The sequence below is a fragment of the Pelodiscus sinensis genome, chromosome 13 (genome assembly GCF_049634645.1).
Source record: "Pelodiscus sinensis isolate JC-2024 chromosome 13, ASM4963464v1, whole genome shotgun sequence".
Classification (NCBI taxonomy): domain Eukaryota; kingdom Metazoa; phylum Chordata; order Testudines; family Trionychidae; genus Pelodiscus; species Pelodiscus sinensis.
Window position 1 is genome coordinate 190,658 of NC_134723.1, and position 21,831 is coordinate 212,488.

The following is a 21,831-nucleotide window of genomic DNA, read 5'->3' on the forward strand; positions in this document are numbered from 1 at the left end:
CTAATGTGTCCACATCCTTTTCGTAGTGAGGGGCCCAGAACTGGACACAATACTGTAGATGTGGTCTCACCAGAGCTGAATAAAGGGGAATAATCACATCTCTGGATCTACTGGCAATGCTCCTCCTAATGCTACCTAATATGCCATTAGCCTTCTTGGCTACAAGGGCACACTGTTGACTTATATCCAGCTTCTCATCCACTGTAACCCCCAGGTTCTTTTCTGCAGAACTGCTACTTAGCCGGTTCGTCCCCAGCCTGTAACAATGCTTGGGATTCTTCCGTCCCAAGTGCAGGACTCTGTACTTGTCCTTGTTGAACCTCATCAGATTTCTTGTGGCCCGAACCTCCAATTTGTCTAAGTCACTCTGGACCCTACTTCTGCCCTGGAGCAATCTACCTCTCCCCCTAACTTAGTGTCATCTGCAAACTTGCTGATGGTGCAATCCTCCCACTCATCAGGTCATTAATAAAGATATTGAACGAAACCAGTCCAAGAACCAAATCTTGGGGCACTCCGCTAGAAACCGACCACCATCCTGACGTTGACCCACTGGGCCCGATAGTCTAGCCAGCTTTCTATTCATCTTACCGTCCCATGTCTACAGAGCCAGTTACCTCATCATAGAAGCTAACCAGATTGATCAGGCACGACTTGCCCTTTGTGATACCATGCTGACTATTCTTGATCACTTTCCCCTCTTCCAAGTGCCTCAAAATGGATTCCTTAAGGATCCCTTCCATGATTCTTCCAGGGACAGAGGTAAGACTGACCGGTCTATAGTTCCCTGGATCGTCCTTCTTCCCTTTTTTGAAGATGGGCACTACATTTGCCTTTTTCCAATAATCTGGGATCTCTCCTAATCTCCACGACTTTTCAAAGATAATGACCAAAGATTCCTCAATGACATTTGCCAACTCCCTACACCAAAAAATAAATTCTCTCATTTGTCCAATGCTTGAGAATTTAAATAGGCAGAAATTGACATAAAAAACTCATAATGTTGGAAAGACTAGGGGGAATCAGTGCAGTTGTCTTACAATCACTATTGGAGCAATTAAGTTCACATTTCTTAAGATGTCATTGCTCTATAGCCTTATACACTTACCTGAACCCCAGCTTCTTTACAGGCTTCAATGACTGTTTTGGTCCCCATAAAATTCACTTTGTAAAATAGTTCCCTGTTGTCACTGGAAGGTGCTGGTGAAGCACAGTGAAAAGCCACAGTCACACCTTGTAGAGCAGGGAGCAGGTCCTAGGGAGACAGATGAGACAAGGCACTAATGAAAACACAGGAGCACTTTCCTCATTTGGAAAGTGTGTAGGTTATATGAACACATACTTGCCCTTGTACCTCCAGACCTCTCTGCTATGCAAGCAGCCTTATTTGATCCCTCACCTGCCCCCAAGAAAAAAAATCCAGAGGCTTACTAAGGCTTGGAGACTCGCCATGCCAGCAGCAATTTAACTCAGCTGCAAGCACAAGGCTAAGGGTATCCCAAATAAGAGTTAAAACCTCAGCATGGAACCTTTCCAAGAATTTAACCCCAAATCCCAACATTACTGCCCAGCTTTATGGTACATCCCTTAGAAGGAGTACATTAAGCCCATGGAGGTGTCCTCTTTTAGACATATACAACAATTTATTTCCAAGACACATTGTGTCTGCATCTCTCCATAGTGGAAGACACATATAAGCCTTGTTCTTGTACATATATAAGCTAAAATACTCAAGGATGGTTCATGAAGATGGTTCTCATAGGGATCATTTTGAAAGAGAAGCAAAGGACTGTACTTCCAGGAAATACTGCTGTAGCGTTGACCTTCCCAAGAACACATTACATTATCATAAAAAGGAATCAATGACCTTTGGGAATGTGTTTCTGCAAGATCCTAAGATTGGTCTGCATATTTCACTTTTGTTCCATAACAGAAAGCTAGCTATTCATACTATACCTTTTTACTGCAGAGATCTCCCAGGAAAAACTGCACCTTATCGTTCTCAAAACCTTTTTGGATATCAAACACTCTGACTGTGTAGCCTTTCTCCAGCAGCCTCTCCACCATGTGCTGGCCTAAGAACCCTGAGCCACCTATCACGATGCATTTTTTACAGGCCTGCACAGGCAATAAGGAAAGAGAAGTATCATAAACACATACTGACAGACTTCACAAGTAAACCCAGGCTTGAACTCTACAGGATCTTAGGAATGACAATCTCATTGGAGCCACTACTCAGAGTCAACATGGGGCACTCCTGTTTGAGTACTCACTAAGGATGTAAGGAGCAGTTGACTAACCAATAAGCAAATGCCGATCGGATAGTCGGTTGACTAGTTGATTCCCTCCCCTCCACCCTTGCTGCCTCTATCAGATAGAGGCAGCAGAGGGGGGAGAGTGGAAGAGGGGGTACTTAAAAGCGGCAGCACCGCACAGCTGAGACTGGGATCACCTGTGCGGCGCCACCACCGCTTTGAAATGCCAGCTGACCTCAGATTCTGGGGAAATGCCATGCTGAACCCATGGTCAGCTGGGGAGTCCCTAACCGATGCCGGGTTCCGCGGAAATGCCGCGCGGAGCCTGGGATCAGCTGGCTCCACATTGCATTTCAAATCGGCAGTGCAACACGGAGCCCGGGGACAGTGGGGGACTCAGAGTTCCCCACTGACCCCGGGCTCCATGAGGGCACTTCCGCTTTGAAATGCACAAGAGCCCCCACTGGGAACTCTTGTACATTTCAAAGCTGGCACACTGCCTGCAGCCCACAGTCAGTGGGACTTCTCACTGGCCTGGGCTGCATGCGGAGTTCCACATTTCAAAGGAGGAATGCAGAAGTGCCTATCGACTAGTTGATGGAAATTCCATCAACTATTCAACTAGTAAATTAACCGATATTTAACATCCTTAGTACCCACCTGCCTGAAATAAGACTGGTGGCCTCTCTGCTAAGCAACAACACAGAATGAGCAACTAAGGCTTTGCAGAAAAACTTTGCACAAAGAATCCTCTGTTACAAATAGATTGGCGCCTATTGTTACTACACAAAAACACTCACGTCAGCAAATCTTCTACAGAATTCAAGGGGAAAATTATCCCAGTGAAGTGCTTATGGCAGGTGATTGTTCAAGAGGTTCTAAGTACTTTGTCTTTAGACAAGAGATCTCATTGCACACTATTAGAACAGACATGAGAAAAGTCTACTGGACTTGCTCAGTTACATCAAAGTCCAATAGTTATCTGGAGGGATCTCTGAACTGGTTGTGTATAGCACTGCAATGATATAAATAGAATCATGAAGGTGAACATGCCAGAATTTCCTCTTAAGACAGGTTCAAACACCCAAAAAGTTACATGAGCTAAATCTGATTTTGTCTTTTCCCCATTTTAACTTCCTGCATTTATTCTAAACGTAAGAGTGCCAGAATTACAACAACTCTAGAACAGGGAAAGGCAATAATTTGAGATGGGGGGGCACATTCAAAGAATTTGGTAAGTGGTCAAGAGCTGCATTCTTCCATATTAATGGAGGTGGTGGAGAGTCTGGGATGCGGGTTGAGTGCAGAAGGGAGCTTGGGGTAGAGGACTGGGGTGTAGGGAGAGAGGTCAGGGTCCAGGAGACGGTATAGTTGCAGGTAGATCTGGAGGATGGATGTAAGAGGGGGTAAACGGTCTTGGAAGGGGTAGTGACCTAGGACCAGGTGGAGCAGGGGTTTGGGTTGTGACCAGGGACAGGGGTGCAGGGTCTGGAAGTGGGTATGGGTACAGGAGAGGATTATGACAGAGAAGGGATGCAGGAATTTGGGTTGTTACTTGGGGCATGCAATTGGGGTGCAGTGTCTGGGTTAAGGTTATATGGGGTAGGAGTGCAATGGGAGACAGAAAGCTGGGAGGAGGGAAGGGCTGGGGTTCCAGAAGCAGGCTCTGGCCAGGAAGTCCTTACCTAGGCAGCTCCTGTCTAGCAGACCAGCAGATGCCTCAGGCAAGCTACCTGCCTACCCACATGTCAGCAGGGAACCACTGCTTTTCTAAAGTGCCCCCATGAGTGTGTGTGTGTGGGGGGGGGGGGGGGGAGACTTGTGTGTGCTAACCTCTGCCCCCAGCACAATCATACAGCTCCTACTGGCCAGAAACCAGCCAATGGGAGCTGCCTGCTTGCAGAGCAGGCAGCATGTGAAGCCTCTCCCATCCCTCTGCATTTGCAGTGGCACACAGAAAGCTACATGGCTCCCGCAGCTGGATGCTCTGAGAGGTGTGTGGGGATGGGATGCAGCTTGGCAAGCCGCATCTGGCCTGCGGTGTAGCCTTGTAATTTTGTAGGTAATAAGTTAGTTATAATGAATGTGTGCATGTTATAGCATAAGGTTTGGATTAAACTTAAATACAAGATATAGGGTTCAGACAGGCCAGGCAGCTTTATTTGTTAGTTCCAGCTCTGTTTGATGTTAGCATGTTCTGATGTTAACATCATTCCATCCTTTTGCTTTAATATTAGGTAAGGCCTTGTAATAGATAGAAAGAAGTTTAACGTTGAGAGACTGTAACTTTGTTAAAGTGACTAAAAGTACCCTTTTTCTGTACTGCAACTGTGTAAGTGTATTGTTTATGCGAATGAGAGAGAGAATGTTTTAGGAGAAAGAACTGTGAAGGCCTCTGCATGCCCAAATGGTCAGAGGAGGGGCTGGAGACTGAGAAGCACCAAATAATGATCAACTAAGCTAAAGCACACTGAAGACTCAAACTGGACAGAGGCAGATTGACACACCCTGAAGTTAGTGGCAAGCACCGCTTGATAGGGAACCAAATAAACTTTCGCGGGAAGACATCAACCCTTCAGGGGTCATCAGCATGCTGATATCAGATGACTGCAAGAACAACTTCCAGATTAACATATGTCTCAGAAAGACTGATTGTGATACTGGATAACTGATTAAGGCCTGACAAGTCAAAATGCATAGAATCGCATGGAAGGAAAATCCTATAAAGGATGGGGTGTCTTGTATGTTTCTTCGGGTTCCATCCTGCTATGACTTGGAGCATCAGTCCAGACTGACAAGGACCCCGCTCCTCCTTCATACTCAACTTAACTGGCCAATAACTTGGGTCAAGCAAAAACTGGTAACTATTCCATCAGCAGGATGTGTGTGTAATTGCATATACTACTTTATTATATTATCAATAAATGCGGTGTGTTGCCTTATCCCCCTGAAAAAGATCCCGTGTGCTTCTTTTAAGTATAACAGTGGGATGTATTTTGTCTACCCCTGCTCTAAAAAGTTCTGGGGACATGGTTTAAAACAAAAAACAAAAAAAAGAGAAAATTACCCATCTGCACAGAAGCTTGGATTACTGTTATCAAGTTACAACTCTACTCTACTTGAATCTCCAAACTCGTGGGTTTTTGTTGTGTAGATGAAGCCTAAATGTGTATTAGGCACATCCCTGAATCTTGTTAAAGCTGCAAGAGCTATTACTTTATAAACAGATCCTGTGATAACTCTAGTTTCCTTTCCCCGATAGTAATATCTGAAGTGATTATTCAAGCAGCGCGGCAAACAGTCCCTAACTTCACTGGACAGATTGCCAATTTTTCTTCCTGTTATCTTCTGAAGAAACTCCACAAAAACAAGTGATACTTACAAAAATTTAGAAAAAATATTTTCTTTGAACTTACTGGTCTGAGTTGAATGGCCATTTCTTGAAGGATTCACTGCGAATCTAATCCCTTTAAAAAAAGATGTTAATATTTTAACATGTTACATCTAATTCATCAATTAGAGTGGTGCAAAGAATTTAAATACCTGCCATTTTGTCTGGAAGGCACAGATTTTTCCTGTATAACATTAACCTATGAAGCCAGGCTTCATGAACTGGGCTTGTTTAGTTTGGAAAAAAGAAGATTAAGGGGGGACATGATAGCGGTTTTCAAATATCTAAGAGGGTGTCACAAGGAGGAAGGAGAAAAATTGTTCCTCTTGGTTTCTGAGGACAGGACAAGGAGTAATGGGCTTAAAGTGCAGCAGGGGAGGTTTAGATTGGACATTAGGAAAAAATTCCTAACTGTCAGGGTGGTCAAATATTGGAATAAATTGCCAAGGGAGGTGGTGGAATCTCCCTCTCTGGAGATATTTAAGAACAGGTTAGATAGACATCTGTCAGGGATGGTGTAGGTGGAGCTTGGTCCTGCCTTGAGGGCGGGGGGCTGGACTCGATGGCCTCTTGAGGTCCCTTCCAGTCCTATTATTCTATGATTCTATGAACCTTGCAGATGAGTAACCTGGATCAATCTTGTACATTTTACTTGCTAGCCTGATCCTTGTAGAGACAGCACAGTTTTTGTGTTGGTCCAACAAAAACAAAATGGCTTTTTTTAATAAAACTTCTCAGCAACAAAGTGGCGCTCTAATCAATATTTTAAAATAAGAAATATAAATTAGTTGCAATTCAATTTGATGTAAAGATGACAGTGACAGAACTCCAAAGAGATTTATGTAGATCTCAGGTAATTGAATCTGTGGAAAAAATACCTCTTAATCAGCAAATCATTCTCATTTTAGCCTGTTTAAACTGCCATGCCATCTCCTAATTGGAAACTATAATGCAAACACCTCAGCAACTGTGCAACATAATTTCTTTGAAAATGGGGGAGGAAAGAAAGGACTGAGACTCAGGAGATGGAGTGGAGATTAGGGATGTTAACCTATAGTCATTTAAAGGACTAACCGATAAAACTGGGCTTATCAGTTAATCCAAATGACTACATGCAGCCAGAGGCAGCAGAAGAGGGGGGAAAGCAGGAGCCAGTGACTGTAAGGAGCCAGTTTTTAAGCCGGCTCTCCATGGGCACTGGATCCCATGAGTTTCCTGGGGGACTGGAGCTGGCACCAGCTGAAAGTAGGGAGAATAAGACAACAGCTGAAATTAGGGAGGTGGACTGGGTCCTCCAGTGGCCTAATGGATAAGGCATTATCCTCATTAAAGGTCGCAGCAGGAGAACTGGGGGTTGTGGAGTGCAGGTGGGTGCTGGTACACGTGGGGAGCCGGCTTAAAAGCCAGCTCCCCAAAAGCACCTGCTCCCCTTGCTGCTGCCATGAGATGCTGGAGCAGCCTCTGTTCATGGGGAGCTTGCTCCCCCTCCCTCCCACACACACAAAGGATGCCACTGCCTCTGTATCAGAGACAGCAGCGCAAGGCAACAGGTGGGAGCTGGTCTGCAGAGAACCAATTTTTAAACCAGCTCCCCTCATGTAGCTGCTCCACCTGTCACCATGCGCTGCTGCTTCTGTTACAGAGGCAGTAACATGAGATGGGCAAGGGGCTTCCCAAGAGAGGAGTCAGGAGCACAGTAGCTGCTTGTTTCACCCCGGGGGCAGCATTTTAATAACCATGTAACCACTAAAAATTATTGCAGCTACACGATTAGTAAAATAAACTATATCTAACATCCCTACTGCAGATGGATCGCAGGGATCCCTGCCTGCTCCTACCTCTACAGGCCCCATTCTCTGGCCTAACCCCCAAACAATGGAAGCCATTTCAGCATCTCTGACTCCCATTCTTGCCTCTTCTCCCAGATGTGAGTTTATTGTTTGGGTTCTGCCCCTACAATTCTTTCCTTTCAGTTCTACCCAGCCCTGTAGCCACCCCAACACTCTCTCACAGTCCCACAACCCTCAGTTTCACCACTCTGGGAGAAGTCACACTTTGCTCTTCAATAACTACTGCAGACATGTTGAAGACCATCTGCATATCCAGAGGTAGAGGAACCAATGGCAAGGACAGGACTGAAACATTATAACATAAAAAAATTCTAATACTAAGGGTAGTGCAAACTCCCAAATTAGAATTAAGATCCCACTGTGCTGACAGAAGAAAGACAATTTAAAGACAAAACGAATGAGACAACTGCAGGAGCAAATGAACATAGTAACGAATTGGGCCTGTCATGTAACTAATTAGGAGTTTACCTTATTTGTTTACAAACTGAGGAGGAAAAAAATATCAGTTTGTCCCTAGACCAGTTATGATTAACAAACTGAGGTTTGCAGGTGTAACCAAAGACGACTCAAGGGAAAAACTGAAGATAAGGTAGTAGCTATTAGAATTTTATCAAGTAGATTTTTGCAGGTAGCATTGTCAGTCTCCAATCTTCAAAAACTGAAGCATGGGCCTGAAATATTATGAGATTTAGCACATAAAAGAAGTAATGAATTTTAAATCAAAGATTTCTGTGCCTTCACAATTCGCCTAGTGACACCACTTCTCCCACCATGCATAATAAAATGGCGCCTATACAGGACAGACACAGCCCATAAGTCTCCAAACTAGAAACTACCTAAGTCTATCCTGACCCAACTTCAGGAAACCCCACCCACACTCTCCTATAGCTCCCCCACCAACCCTGGCCCCCTCCCAACTCTCCCCATAGCTCCCACCAACCCCGGCCCAACACTCCCCACAGCTCTCCCACCAACCCCGGCCCCTCCCAACACTCCCCATAGCTCCCACCAACCCCGGCCCAACACTCCCCACAGCTCCCACCAACCCCGGCCCAACTCTCCCCACAGCTCTCCCACCAACCCCGGCCCAACACTCCCCACAGCTCCCACCAACCCCGGCCCAACACTCCCCACAGCTCTCCCACCAACCCCGGCCCAACACTCCCCACAGCTCTCCCACCAACCCCGGCCCAACACTCCCCACAGCTCTCCCACCAACCCCGGCCCAACACTCCCCACAGCTCCCACCAACCCCGGCCCAACACTCCCCACAGCTCTCCCACCAACCCCGGCCCAACACTCCCCACAGCTCTCCCACCAACCCCGGCCCAACACTCCCCACAGCTCTCCCACCAACCCCGGCCCCCTCCCAACTCTCCCCACAGCCCCCACCAACCCCGGCCCCTCCCAACACTCCCCACAGCTCCCACCAACCCCGGCCCAACACTCCCCACAGCTCTCCCACCAACCCCGGCCCAACACTCCCCACAGCTCTCCCACCAACCCCGGCCCAACACTCCCCACAGCTCTCCCACCAACCCCGGCCCAACACTCCCCACAGCTCTCCCACCAACCCCGGCCCAACACTCCCCACAGCTCTCCCACCAACCCCGGCCCAACACTCCCCACAGCTCCCACCAACCCCGGCCCAACTCTCCCCACAGCTCCCACCAACCCCGGCCCAACACTCCCCACAGCTCCCACCAACCCCGGCCCAACACTCCCCACAGCTCCCACCAACCCCGGCCCAACACTCCCCACAGCTCCCACCAACCCCGGCCCAACACTCCCCACAGCCCCCACCAACCCCGGCCCAACACTCCCCACAGCTCTCCCACCAACCCCGGCCCCCTCCCAACTCTCCCCACAGCCCCCACCAACCCCGGCCCCTCCCAACACTCCCCACAGCTCCCACCAACCCCGGCCCAACACTCCCCACAGCTCTCCCACCAACCCCGGCCCAACACTCCCCACAGCTCTCCCACCAATCCCGGCCCAACACTCCCCACAGCTCTCCCACCAACCCCGGCCCAACACTCCCCACAGCTCCCACCAACCCCGGCCCAACACTCCCCACAGCTCCCACCAACCCCGGCCCAACACTCCCCACAGCTCCCACCAACCCCGGCCCAACACTCCCCACAGCTCCCACCAACCCCGGCCCAACACTCCCCACAGCTCCCACCAACCCCGGCCCAACACTCCCCACAGCTCCCACCAACCCCGGCCCAACTCTCCCCACAGCTCCCACCAACCCCGGCCCAACACTCCCCACAGCTCTCCCACCAACCCCCGCCCAACACTCCCCACAGCTCTCCCACCAACCCCCGCCCAACACTCCCCACAGCTCCCACCAACCCCGGCCCAACTCTCCCCACAGCTCCCACCAACCCCGGCCCAACACTCCCCACAGCTCCCACCAACCCCGGCCCAACTCTCCCCACAGCTCCCACCAACCCCGGCCCAACTCTCCCCACAGCTCCCACCAACCCCGGCCCAACACTCCCCACAGCTCCCACCAACCCCGGCCCAACACTCCCCACAGCTCCCACCAACCCCGGCCCAACACTCCCCACAGCTCCCACCAACCCCGGCCCAACTCTCCCCACAGCTCCCACCAACCCCGGCCCAACACTCCCCACAGCTCCCACCAACCCCGGCCCAACACTCCCCACAGCTCCCACCAACCCCGGCCCAACACTCCCCACAGCTCCCACCAACCCCGGCCCAACACTCCCCACAGCTCCCACCAACCCCGGCCCAACACTCCCCACAGCTCCCACCAACCCCGGCCCAACTCTCCCCACAGCTCCCACCAACCCCGGCCCAACACTCCCCACAGCTCCCACCAACCCCGGCCCAACACTCCCCACAGCTCCCACCAACCCCCGCCCAACACTCCCCACAGCTCTCCCACCAACCCCGGCCCAACACTCCCCACAGCTCTCCCACCAACCCCGGCCCAACACTCCCCACAGCTCTCCCACCAACCCCGGCCCAACACTCCCCACAGCTCTCCCACCAACCCCGGCCCAACACTCCCCACAGCTCCCACCAACCCCGGCCCAACACTCCCCACAGCTCCCACCAACCCCGGCCCAACACTCCCCACAGCTCCCACCAACCCCGGCCCAACACTCCCCACAGCTCCCACCAACCCCGGCCCAACACTCCCCACAGCTCCCACCAACCCCGGCCCAACACTCCCCACAGCTCCCACCAACCCCGGCCCAACACTCCCCACAGCTCTCCCACCAACCCCGGCCCAACACTCCCCACAGCTCCCACCAACCCCGGCCCAACACTCCCCACAGCTCTCCCACCAACCCCGGCCCAACACTCCCCACAGCTCCCACCAACCCCGGCCCAACACTCCCCACAGCTCCCACCAACCCCGGCCCAACACTCCCCACAGCTCTCCCACCAACCCCGGCCCAACACTCCCCACAGCTCCCACCAACCCCGGCCCAACACTCCCCACAGCTCTCCCACCAACCCCGGCCCAACACTCCCCACAGCTCTCCCACCAACCCCGGCCCAACACTCCCCACAGCTCCCACCAACCCCCGCCCAACACTCCCCACAGCTCTCCCACCAACCCCGGCCCAACACTCCCCACAGCTCTCCCACCAACCCCCGCCCAACACTCCCCACAGCTCTCCCACCAACCCCGGCCCAACACTCCCCACAGCTCTCCCACCAACCCCGGCCCAACACTCCCCACAGCTCCCACCAACCCCCGCCCAACACTCCCCACAGCTCTCACCAACCCCGGCCCAACACTCCCCACAGCTCTCCCACCAACCCCGGCCCAACACTCCCCACAGCTCCCACCAACCCCCGCCCAACACTCCCCACAGCTCCCACCAACCCCGGCCCAACACTCCCCACAGCTCTCCCACCAACCCCGGCCCAACACTCCCCACAGCTCTCCCACCAACCCCGGCCCAACACTCCCCACAGCTCCCACCAACCCCCGCCCAACACTCCCCACAGCTCTCCCACCAACCCCGGCCCAACACTCCCCACAGCTCTCCCACCAACCCCCGCCCAACACTCCCCACAGCTCTCCCACCAACCCCGGCCCAACACTCCCCACAGCTCTCCCACCAACCCCGGCCCAACACTCCCCACAGCTCCCACCAACCCCCGCCCAACACTCCCCACAGCTCTCACCAACCCCGGCCCAACACTCCCCACAGCTCCCACCAACCCCGGCCCAACACTCCCCACAGCTCCCACCAACCCCGGCCCAACACTCCCCACAGCTCCCACCAACCCCCGCCCAACACTCCCCACAGCTCTCCCACCAACCCCGGCCCAACACTCCCCACAGCTCCCACCAACCCCGGCCCAACACTCCCCACAGCTCTCCCACCAACCCCGGCCCAACACTCCCCACAGCTCCCACCAACCCCGGCCCAACACTCCCCACAGCTCCCACCAACCCCGGCCCAACACTCCCCACAGCTCTCCCACCAACCCCGGCCCAACACTCCCCACAGCTCTCCCACCAACCCCGGCCCAACACTCCCCACAGCTCCCACCAACCCCCGCCCAACACTCCCCACAGCTCCCACCAACCCCGGCCCAACACTCCCCACAGCTCCCACCAACCCCGGCCCCCTCCCAACTCTCCCCACAGCCCCCACCAACCCCGGCCCCTCCCAACGCTCCCCACAGCCCCCCCACCAACCCCGGCCCCTCCCAACGCTCCCCACAGCCCCCCCACCAACCCCGGCCCCTCCCAACGCTCCCCACAGCCCCCCTTAGCCCTTTCCCGCCCCTACCTTGCGCCTAACAGGCCACCAGACGCCCCTTTCACCGGTCCCACTCCAGACCCAGCTCTTCCCCCCCGGACACGCCCACATCCTTCGAGCTGTCCAATTGGCAACAGCCTTTGGCGTTAGCCCCTCCTTCTCGCCGCACAGCTCGTGGGCCGAGAATCAGCCGAGCCCCAGCGAACTCTCTGATTGGTTTTCTGGTTACATCGCTTCAGCCAATTAACTCGATGGAAGGCTGAATAGGTCCCGTTTCTTCCGGATCCGCTTACTAGGCATCTTGACCAATCGGCACACAGAACGGGTCTCCCGCGCAAGGCCTTTAACCAATAGGAAAGATGGTTGCCATGGCATCAGATAGACTTGTTGGTCCTTGGCAAAGGGTGCCGTTTATCGCGGCCCCGCCCCTTTTTTCCTGTCAGGACCCGGCGGAGGGGCTGAGCCCCGGATTGCGGGATGGTAAGTGGGGCCGAGCCGGGAGCACGGGCGAAGCAGCCGCTCGAGGGAGCCGCCGCAGTGTGCTGCAGCAGCCTAGGCCCCGCGGCCTGTCACAGAGACGCGCCGACCTCACCCCACACCGCGGCTGGGGGAGGGGGGCCGGACGGGGCTCCCCGCTCGCCTTGCCCCGGGGCGCTGCGCCTTGCCGGTCGAGCCCGGGGGTGGCCCGTAGCGTTGTGAAATGCCCGGGAGGAGGGGCGCTACAAAGCTGAGACGAGTCCGGGCTGCCCTGCCTCCGTGTTCCGCTCCCGTCGGGCCAGGGGGCCTGGTCACTTGGGCCCAGGGCGTGGTCACTTGGGCCCAGGGCGTGGTCACTTGGGCCAGGGTGGGCTCCAGGCTGCTGCTTCCTGCTGCCTGGCTTGCAGAGGTGAGATCTCGCTGCGCACTCTGGCGCCTTGCACCATGTGCTGGGTCTGTGCTCTGAGCTGCAAGTAGAGATGCAGCATAGTATTCCGGGACCAGTGTTCCCTGTCAGCTGTGCGCTGATGGGCCACTCAGGAGAGATTTCAGTGCTGCCCAGCTGACTAGCAAAGAGCCCACAGCCAGGTTTTTTTGTGCACTATGCATAGAAACATTAGGGATGTGAAAGTGTAACCATGTCCACAGTTAACCAATGAGCCTGGGTTGGTCAGTTCACATGTACAGTTACATGCAGCTCCCCCCCTTTTGCGTGGGGAGGGGGGCAGCCTTTTAAACCAGTTCATTGCATGTACCAACTCCCATGAAACCACTTGTCCCTCCTCCCATGCTGGTGCTGCAGGAAGGAGTTGCTTCGTCATCGCCCCCTCCCCCATGTAGAACTGCTGAAATTTTTTGCAGTTACATGATTACATAATTAAATGCATTTTAACATTCCTAGTGCACATTCGCACATGCTTCTATGCCTGTAAAAAAATTTGCATGGGCTGTAAAAGATTAAAAGGAACATTGGCAGGGACCTGTTATCTCTGCAAGATATAACTTTTAGCTAGAAATTTCTGTCTTCACAAGCCATACTTCTGTCCTGCTGCTTGTTATATTTTTGTGTGGCCACATCTCTTGCTCACTGGAAATCACAAGGCTTGCTGAGGCTTCTGGTTCCATTCAGGATTGTTCTCCCCAAGTGCTGAGAGTCCTGTTTGCCTTGCTTTGGGAATCTAATTCTAGTCTCTGCTCTTCTGTTAATATTTCAAGGCTTCCAGCTTCAAGAAATCTACATTAGGGGCAGCAACCCAGAGGAAGAAGACAGGTCCTAAACTTGAACTAACTGAAGACCAGAAGCAGGAGATCCGAGAGGCTTTTGATTTGTTTGATACCGATGGCAGTGGGAGCATAGATGTTAAGGAGCTCAAGGCAAGATTAAACTCCATGTTAAAGAGAAAAAGGACCTTGATATATAGAGATCTCATCTAATTTATGTTGCAGCTGGGGAGGGTTGATTTCTTCATGGCACAAAACTGCTGCAATCCCCACACAGTTGCTGTATGTCTCTCTTTGTGGCTGTCTCTTACTCCCATGGGGCTCTTGTAGCTGGGTTGACAAACACATTCTGGAATGTAGTTCTAGGATATCATGAATTTTGTATATGTTGGTAGGAAGTCAAAGGTTTTTGGTCATTACATAAGCCAAGTTAGGACCGTACCATTCTGAAAGCCATTGTTAAAAACATGCCAGTGTCATTCGTTTCTGTATCTGACAGAGCAGATATGAGTACCTGATTCTTTCCATTAGGGAAATGAGTACCTGATTCATTCCATTAGGGAAATGATGACTAATCCTGTCAACAATTTTCCTGCTTTCCTGATCTCGCTCTTCTGCTGCCGCACTCAGAGGATCATGAAGAAAAGCAAACTTCATTACTGCTATTTGTCTCTTCACCAGTAAACACAAAAGCCAAATATGTGGAGGAGTGGGAAAACCTCTCATATATGCTTCTTGCTAAATAGTGCTTTCCTGGGGGCATTCTAGGGGGAGTGGATTTCTGTACTCATTGAGAGAAATCATCATGATGTTAGTGAAATTTGATGGGAGGCTGAAATACCTTCTATATGTATGATAGACAAAAACGACTGTTCAGCTCTTTGAAGGAGCTTTATTGAGAAACCAGAATCCCAGCTGTTTTATACCTTCTGCTGAAGATTTATATCAAGGCATAGGCCTTAACTCCCACTAGGCATTAAGTGATGGTTGAACTGAGGCGCACTAGATACCGTAGTTCACATCTTATCTTCTCCTTAACCCTAAGCTTCTTGAAGGTTGTGACCTTTCTTTGCTGTCGAGTTACTGCCCTAATGACTCCAGGAAGTCTGAACCAGGCTTTTTCAGTAGATCTGAGATTCCTCATTGAAGGTAGTGTCCACATAGTTGTGTAGTATTCCTTTTACCAATAAAATAGGAGAGCTCTCTGCATTTCCTATTACCTCATCCACACCTAATTTTTGATAGAGAAAAGGTGGTCTGTTAGAGCTGTACTATTTGTTTATTCAAACCTTTCACCTAACTAGGATACTTACCTCTGAATGGGTTATGAGTGTCCTAAGCAAGAAAGGAGGAAAACCCAGTCCTCAAAGTAGGGGTGGGCAATAATTTTTATGGGGGGAGGGCGGAACTTAATGAATGTTGCGATGTGGTCATGGGTTGGCTACACCTCTGGAAGGGGTGGGGCCTGGGGATTAGCCTCCCCCCAGAGTTGCCATGCTGCAGGCTTTGAATTAAACACAGCAAATGGCCTGGTAGCCGCCAGGTAGCAAACGGCCAAGGATTGCTGTGGCTATTTAAAAGGTTTACAGCTCCGACTCCTGCCAGAAAGCACCACAACTGAGAGCTGTGAACCCATTTAAATAGGATCCTACTGCCTGAGCCACTGCCTGGAAATTTGGTGGCATGGGCAGTAGGATATAAATAGAAAGCAACCAGATGCAGCCCACAGGCCGGATCAAACTGTTAATTGGGCTGGATCTGGCCCCCAGGCTGCATCTTGCCCAGCCTTGTCTCAAAGTGTGCTTAAGTAGATAACCTTCTTAAGAATGGCTCTTTTTTTCTCAAGCCTGGGTTTTGCTACATGACACACACACAAAGGAAAAGAATATTTAATTTGCATGGTTTCCAAATGGAACTGGCACCAGAGTTTTGGGCAGTGTCATTCATAGCTGCCTTCAAACTTGATGTTTTGTTTTAGAAAGTTAAAGATCAAATGAATAAGGTTAAAGACCTCAGGATCAGATGGAACAATTCCTTAGGCAGCATGGGTGATGAGTCTTAAATCTGCTGGGGTTTTATCTTATGGAAGAAAGAGGGTCTATACAGAATACCAAGAACTTCTGTTTTCCATTAATTTCACCCTTTACTGAGTTCACTTCCTTGCCAGTTGACCAGAGAAGGCTGGACACAACATTCTCCAGAGTATGTCTAGAGAGTTTCTATACTAGCCAAAGGGGTTGCTGTAAAGATATTCAGTTCTCTCCAGCTGGCTAAGTGTTACGCTGAAGCTGAGTGCACTTAGGAGACTTGGGAGAACCTATTTTAAAAGCATGGCATAGTTTTTTCTTTTTTCTTCTCTTGTTCTATTTCCAATGCCCACAGAGAGGCTAATTTCATTTCCCTGTTTGCAGGTGGCCATGAGAGCACTAGGATTTGAACCCAAAAAAGAAGAGATCAAGAAAATGATATCTGACATTGATAAGGAAGGAACAGGAAAGATAAGCTTCAGTGACTTTCTGGTGGTGATGACTCAGAAGATGGTATGTAAATTGGGACAGTCAATGAAACCAATTTTACAATCTGTTCAGTGCATTTCAGTTCCTGTTAAATTCAGTGGGAATTGAAAGGACTCAAAACTTTCCAACCTAATCTTAGGAACCAAGTATGTAGAATTTATGGCTATAAACAGGAACAATCCCATCACAGTTAGTGGTGTCTTTAAGATTTGTTTCTGATACGACTGCTTAAAAAGAAGGGAATGGAAAGAAATTAATATAATCAAAACCACACTAGAGAGGAAAAACAACTTTAACCCCCAAGAAAAGCTGTGATGTTGATAAGTTGCAAGGATGACAGTGATAGTTGTTGTACTAGTTCAGTATTTTTCCAAATTTAAGATAACAACTATGATCTGTGTACCAAAAAAATCTTAGAAAACCTCCCTGATAACAAAATAACATTTTTGACAGTTTAGAACAGCAGTAGGCAACCTAGGTGAGTGAGTGGGCCATATGAGTGGTCATCCTTATCTCAATGGGCCGCAAGACCATCATAACCAAGATGGTCTCCTGGGATAAGGTAGTTTTGCTAATTGTGGCTATGTCTAAGTGACTGGGCAACAAAATGGCAATGAAATTTAATGTCGATAAATATAAAGTAATGCACATTAGAAAAAATAACCCCAAATATACATATACTATGATGGGGGTCTAATTTAGCTACAACCAATCAGGAAAGAGATCTTGGAGTCATCGTGGATAGTCCTCTGAAAATGTCCATGCAGTGTGCAGCGGCAGTCAAAAAAGCAAACAGGATGTTGGGAATCATAAAAAGGGATAGAGAATAAGATGGAGAATATCGTATTGCCCTTATATAAATCCATGGTACATCCACATCTTGAATCCTGTATAGAGATGTGGTCTCCTCATCTCAAAAAAGATATACTGGCATTGGAAAAGGTTCGGAAAAGGGCAACTAAAATTATTAGGGGTTTGGAACGGGTCCCATAATGAGGAGAGATTAAAGAGACTGGGACTTTTCAGCTTGGAAAAGAGGAGACTAAGGGGGATATGATAGAGGTCTATACAATCATGAGTGGTATGAAGAAAGTGAATCAGGAAAAGTTATTTACTTGTTCCCATAATATAAGAACTAGGGGCCACCAAATGAAACTAATGGGCAGCAGGTTTAAAACAAATAAAAGGAAGTTCTTCACACAACGCATAATCAATTGGTGGAATTTCTTGCCTGAGGAGGTTGTGAAGGCTAGGACTATAACAGGGTTTAAAAGAGAACTAGATACATTCATGGAGGTTAAGTCCATAAATGGCTATTAGCCAGTATGGGTCAGGAATGGTGTCCCTAGCCTCTGTTCGTCAAAGGGTAGAGATGGATGGCAGGATTAATGCTTAATCATTACCTGTTCGATTCATTCCCTCTGGGACACTTGGCATTGGCCACTGTTGGCAGACAGGGTACTGGGCTGGATGGACCTTTGGTCTGACCCAGTATGGCCATTCTTATGTTCTTATGACTACAGAGTTTTGTCAGAAAAACAGCTGTTTTTCCGACAAAACTTGAGTTACATTCACACTGCAAGCACACTCTTTTGACAGTAAATCGAAAGAACAGAGGGCTTTTTGCGCAACTGGTAAGCCTCATTCTATGTGGAAGAAGTCTTTATGCGAAAAAACTCTCTTGGAAAAAGGCATGTGTGGACAGGGAAGAGGAAGTTCTTTCAAAAGAAGAGGAAAGAGGAAAAAGCACAGGTGCCCTGGTGGCCATTCTGTCCATAGCAATCACTGTTTACATGTGAGAGAGTGTCCAGGCAGTCTGGATGCTATCTTTCGAAAAAGCACATTGCTTTTTCGATGCACTTTTGCAGTGTGGACGCTCTCTTTTGCAAGTAGTTTTTTTGGAAGATCTCTTCCGAAAAAAGCTTCTTGCGCAAAAAGTCTAGTCTAGACCTAGCCTGTGCTTGCATACTTAGATTTTGCAGTGTGTGCCAATTAAACTGTAGCAGCACTTTGATTGGATGGAGAAGGAGCGGATGGTTCTCTCAGTCTACATTTTGTGCAATCGGCATGCACCTGATTTAATTTGTCCCTGCTTCATGTGTGTGTCACTTTAGTAATACCAGTATGAATAAAACTGTGCAGATGGAAACCAGCAGAATCTGAAACTCTGCACATGAGCATGGTAAACAAAATGTCTTGCAGGCTACACACAGAACCCTTATGGGCCACAGGTTGCCCACCTGTGTAGGAGTTTGATGCTGCAAAACTTTAATCTGGTCCTAGATATGAAAGGAACAGAAAAATGACATTTGAAAAACATCATTACTTTGGCAAAATTAAGGTTTGTTGAGTGCTTTCCTCACTATTTGCATAATTTCAAATAATTGAGTTTATTTTAAATGGAATGTTAACTGAGTTTCTTGTATTTCTAAGGTTTGTTTTGATAACTACAATTTTTTACACAAATTCCTGAGATGTACTCTTAGACTTAACTACAAAGTTAAAAATTTTTGTCTACGAACTGGTATGTTGTATTTCTTTAAGGCCGAAAAAGATTCTAAAGAGGAGATTCTGAAGGCTTTCAAACTCTTTGATGATGATGAAACTGGCAAAATCTCATTCAAAAACCTTAAACGTGTGGCCAAGGAACTTGGGGAAAATCTCACAGATGAGGAGCTACAGGTTTGTGCCTTGTATGAATTTGCCTATGTCTATAGTGTACATTGTAGTCCATGACTGTATTTCATGTGAGATTTAATTAACATACACTTTTAACATAGGTGACATTGCTCTGGAATCACCAGTCTGGTGCACTAAAATGCCACAGAATCCAGAAATGTTGCAGCAGTGTTCTGAATTAGTTTACAACGCGTACATAGGTCCTTGAATAAGCTCTTTTTAAAAGATGTTTGATACTCAAGAGATCTTTTGTTCTTTTACACTCCATAGTATGTCCTGTTTGCACTGCAGTAGCAGTGCAAAAGGGCCCTAAAACTGCCCTAACCAAGTACTTGAGGATTTTTTCCTGTGGGGGGCAATTCCTTGGTGGAACAACTGGATTGCTATGTCTAGACTGGCATGATTTTCCGTTAAAAGCATTTCAGAAAAGAGCGTCTAGATTGGCACGGATGCTTTTCCGCTAAAGCTCTTTTTGCGGAAAAGCGTCCGTGCCAATCTAGACACTCTTTTGTGCAAAAAAGCGCCAATCTGAGCTGTCTACACTGGCCCTTTTGCCAGAACGGGAACAGCATAGTATATCTGCAAGAAGCACTGATTTCAGACAGTAGAAAGTCAGTGTTCTTGCAGAAATTCAAGCGGCCAGTGTAGACATCTGGCAAGTTTTTCTGCAAAAGCACTTGCTTTTGCGGAAAAACTTGCTAGTCTAGACACAGCCGATCTGTGTTAAAACCTGCTTAGTCTTCAGGGCAGGAGGATGATAGGGCAAGAGAATGTGTTCAGAGCATTGCTGTGTGCCTGTGAATTCTGGTTGGCAGGGCTTGCCGAACTGCAGCGAGCCCCACTTGCCAACCACGCTGTCCAGCGATCTGCGCATGCACAGATCGCCCAAACCCGGCTCTTCAAGGTTACAATCTGCTCGCCATGGGCGAGTAGATTGTATTATTTATTGAGCCCTGCTGGTTGGTATAATGGCTCCATGGTGGCTAATGTCAACCAGCACAATCCCGTGGTTGCTCTGGCTTATGTGGAAGGGGCACACAATGGGCACTAGGATCAGGAGTGGGGATGTAAAGGTTGTTTAAACTTACTCTTGATCTTCCCTGTCCCATCAAGTCCTGTGCTACATGCAGCTCATCCTGATGCAAGCAGGTATATGTGTATGTTTGTAATAATAGAAAGTGCTAAGCTTTACTTAAATTATCTCAATTTCCTGCTGCCTTTTTCCTTCTCACTCTCTCTACTGTTTTCTCTACTCTGGGAGCGTCATCCTGGCTCAAATGGCGGTATTCTGGGACTAAGATCCACACCCCAGAAGGAGCTTTTGCCCAATGCAGACACAGCAACGTATTCCTCAAGTGAATCTTGTGCTGTCCTTTTAGAATCTTAACACAAAGTTCTTTCCATGTGTGCTACTACAAAAAATACAAGTTTTTTTTGTTGGTTTGTTTGGTCTAAAATAGGCTCCGTGGACCCAGACTACATTGAGCATATATGGCCAGATAGATCCTTCTCATAATTATACTTTTGTAACACCAGTGACTGCAGTAAAATTCCAGTAATGAGCAGTTACAAAGATACAATACAGCAGGATCTCTTGGGTTTTTTTGTTCCTTCCAGCATAGTTCCTGTATCACACAATGTATATAGTAGAATAATAAGTACTTTTGACTAGATTGGATGTGAAATTTGCTGTCATAAAGTCCTGGGTTCTTTCCGTTTCTCTCTTCCTTAATATACTTCAGTGGGCTCATCTAATCTGGTCTCTGACTCCTTAATATCATGCAGGAAATGATTGATGAAGCAGATCGAGATGGAGATGGGGAAGTGAATGAACAGGAATTCCTGAGGATCATGAAGAAGACCAGTCTTTACTGATATGTTTGTGGATTTTCTTTTTATACATTTGGAAATATATTTGGTAGGCGCATCAGATTTCTCCAGCCTCTGTCATTTCTTAGGGTTAAAAGAAAAGTTGGGTCACTCTGTTCTGTTTGGCTGATCTTTAAACTTCATTTGTGAAATGTTCCAACTTCAAGCTGAGACTATTTTCATGGAGGAAAAACTTTCATGCATTTATTCTTGTTGGTTTTCCACACCGTTTGTTTCAAACATACAATTCATATTTTCAGAATCTTCTTAGCCAAATTAGAACCAGAAAAAGATTGTGCGCGCTTACAGATTTGTTAATGCAAGAGAGCTCAAAGCCAGAGATGTCTAATACAAACTTCCCCACATTTCAGGGTGTGTTTGGATCCAAAGTCTTGGTTTGGGCTCAGTAATATTAAATGCTGCATTTGATAGAATGGCAGGAAGTAGCTTTTTAACCTGTGTCCAAAGAACACCATGCTTTTATGGCAAAGAATGAGCCTTTTCCTTCTTTTAGTATACTTTTGAAAAACATATAAGTGAGCAGATTGCTACAACTTAATGTATTGCTCTCTGAGAAGTTCATCTTTATGCAATCTATTCTTAATGGTGGGGGAAAGGAAGATGTTACAACAGTTTAAAAAACAGACTGTTGTGGGGATTACTCAATGGCTCCTAATTGTATAATTTTGCTTTAAATAAATTACTGGATTTTTTTAGTCATCATGGTTGACACAGTTGACTTCTTGATTTTGCAAACAACAAAGTAAATGCACCAAATTCTCTTATTAGACTGATAATATGTAAATAGTATTT

The 21,831-nt window shown here is 48.5% G+C and overlaps 2 protein-coding genes across 10 annotated transcripts in view; one reads left to right on the top strand and one right to left on the bottom strand.

Annotated features, from left to right (window-relative positions):
• NSDHL (NAD(P) dependent 3-beta-hydroxysteroid dehydrogenase NSDHL) overlaps positions 1-12,631 on the bottom strand; it is a 38,020-nt gene extending 25,389 nt beyond the window's left edge. For 3 of the 9 annotated variants that reach the window (XM_075941221.1, XM_075941226.1, XM_075941218.1), the window contains exons 1-3: positions 12,287-12,631; positions 1,957-2,118; positions 1,109-1,255 (exon numbers count right to left, since the gene is read on the bottom strand). In XM_075941221.1, coding sequence (XP_075797336.1) covers positions 1,109-1,255; positions 1,957-2,118; positions 12,287-12,367 — 390 coding nt within the window. In that variant the 5' untranslated portion in view covers positions 12,368-12,631. Of the gene's footprint in view, positions 1-1,108; positions 1,256-1,956; positions 2,119-5,671; positions 5,726-7,964; positions 8,368-12,286 lie in introns of those variants that run through there. The other 6 variants (XM_075941222.1, XM_075941225.1, XM_075941224.1 and 3 more) reach the window with 5 other exon arrangements.
• On the top strand, positions 12,604-21,739 carry CETN2 (centrin 2). The gene is made up of 5 exons (XM_006111335.4): positions 12,604-12,736; positions 13,949-14,107; positions 16,366-16,494; positions 19,015-19,152; positions 20,935-21,739. Exons 1-5 carry the CDS (start codon positions 12,734-12,736, stop codon positions 21,022-21,024), a joined length of 519 nt encoding a protein of 172 aa, XP_006111397.1. The 5' UTR covers positions 12,604-12,733; the 3' UTR covers positions 21,025-21,739.
• The last annotated feature ends 92 nt before the right edge of the window (positions 21,740-21,831 follow it).

Bases quoted from the DNA above. Each gene is read 5' to 3' on its own strand.
- CETN2 (XM_006111335.4), top strand. The intron at 14,108-16,365 runs GCAAGATTAAAC...CCCTGTTTGCAG, and splicing joins TAGATGTTAAGGAGCTCAAG to GTGGCCATGAGAGCACTAGG. The intron at 19,153-20,934 runs GTTTGTGCCTTG...AATATCATGCAG, and splicing joins TCACAGATGAGGAGCTACAG to GAAATGATTGATGAAGCAGA.